Source organism: Pterocles gutturalis, unplaced genomic scaffold (assembly GCF_000699245.1).
Source record: "Pterocles gutturalis isolate BGI_N339 unplaced genomic scaffold, ASM69924v1 scaffold39051, whole genome shotgun sequence".
Lineage (NCBI taxonomy): Eukaryota > Metazoa > Chordata > Aves > Pterocliformes > Pteroclidae > Pterocles > Pterocles gutturalis.
Genome location: NW_010101779.1, coordinates 1 through 1,255, shown reverse-complemented (window position 1 = coordinate 1,255; position 1,255 = coordinate 1). Strand labels below are relative to the sequence as shown.

General features: G+C 48.7%; 1 protein-coding gene across 1 annotated transcript; it reads right to left on the bottom strand.

The window, feature by feature from the left end:
* Window positions 1–549: 549 nt before the first annotated feature.
* On the bottom strand, window positions 550–1,235 carry PIGM (phosphatidylinositol glycan anchor biosynthesis, class M; the record flags this gene model as incomplete). The annotated part of the gene is given in 2 exon segments (XM_010084493.1): window positions 550–1,074; window positions 1,077–1,235. Coding segments are annotated over 2 exon segments (684 nt in total), but the record flags the coding sequence as incomplete, so codon positions are not given.
* Between the last annotated feature and the right edge of the window lie 20 nt (window positions 1,236–1,255).

The window sequence follows — 1,255 nt, the reverse complement described above, 5'->3', positions numbered from 1 at the left end:
GCTTTCCTAGACAGAGGCCACTGTTCTCATCAAGTAAAGGAGCAATGAGAAAAAGGATGCCGGGGAAGAAGAAGATCAGGCCTGCTCCCTGAGCAGGTATGAGCAGGAGCAGGGGGTGACCCCGGCACAGGCCATACCCTCACTGACCAGGGGACACACTGTCTGGAGATGGCCGGCGGAGACGGGTGCTGGGAACAGAGTCCACCCACAGCCCCAGACATGGTCAGCGATGAATGGCTGCAAAGTCCTTCCAGGGAGTCCAGTCAGGAGCAGCAGGAGACAGGGCTGGAGACAGTGCTGGAGACAAGGTCACAATGCTGTTTCAAGGTCCACTTGGGTGACAGGCACACCTGCAGACATGGCGCATGGCAGGCCTGGTGCTGTTTCAGGACAACTGAGGCCAATCAGTGTCCCCAGGGCATGACAAAGTATAATTTACCTACAATGTACTTGAGTACAATGTGCACGCATTTATATTAAAGACAGTACCGGTGGTATGAGAAACCTTATCAAAGACAGTAGGGCTGTTTCTGGATTTTGGCCTGTTTATTACTGTTGTTTGAGTTTTTTTGCAACTTGTGTTTCTTTTTGATAATGTGAAATTATCTGAACAATTATGAAGCTGTTAATAAAAAGGAAAAGCAAGCCTGCCAACCATATATATATAAAAGTGTTATATCCTTTGAACTCCAGAAAGTACGCAGGAGCAAGCCAGAGGCCTTGTCCAACAAACCACAGAAAGAGAAGCAGCACACCACGACGCCAGGACATCTTAACACTAGGCATTATAAGGGGCAAAAGGCAGAGATACCAGACAAAGTACTGGGATGTGCATACTTTGTTAAAACTCACAAAAATAGCAGTGTGCAGGAAACAACAGAAGGCAAGGTCTCTGTAAAACGCTACGGACACAACCAGGAGCAACAGCAGCTGGGGCAGGAAAGCTGCGAGCCCAAGGGCAAAACTCCATTTGCTCTCTGCAGTTAAGTACAACATGTAGAAATAGGGAGAGAAGTTATGACGGATGTCTCTCCTGGTCAGGTGGTAGAGGTAGGCATGCTCCAAAAACCAAAAACCCCCCAGCCGTAGAGGTGATAAAACACAACAGTCAAGGCAGCCAGCACAGATCCAGCAACCGTTCCAAAGAGCAGCACGTCGCGGTTGAGCATCTTTACAAAAAGCTGCCAGAGATACCCTACAAATGTAAACTTTGTTTTTTTGTCAGGCCCCACACCCCCTGCCCCTTCCCTGATGC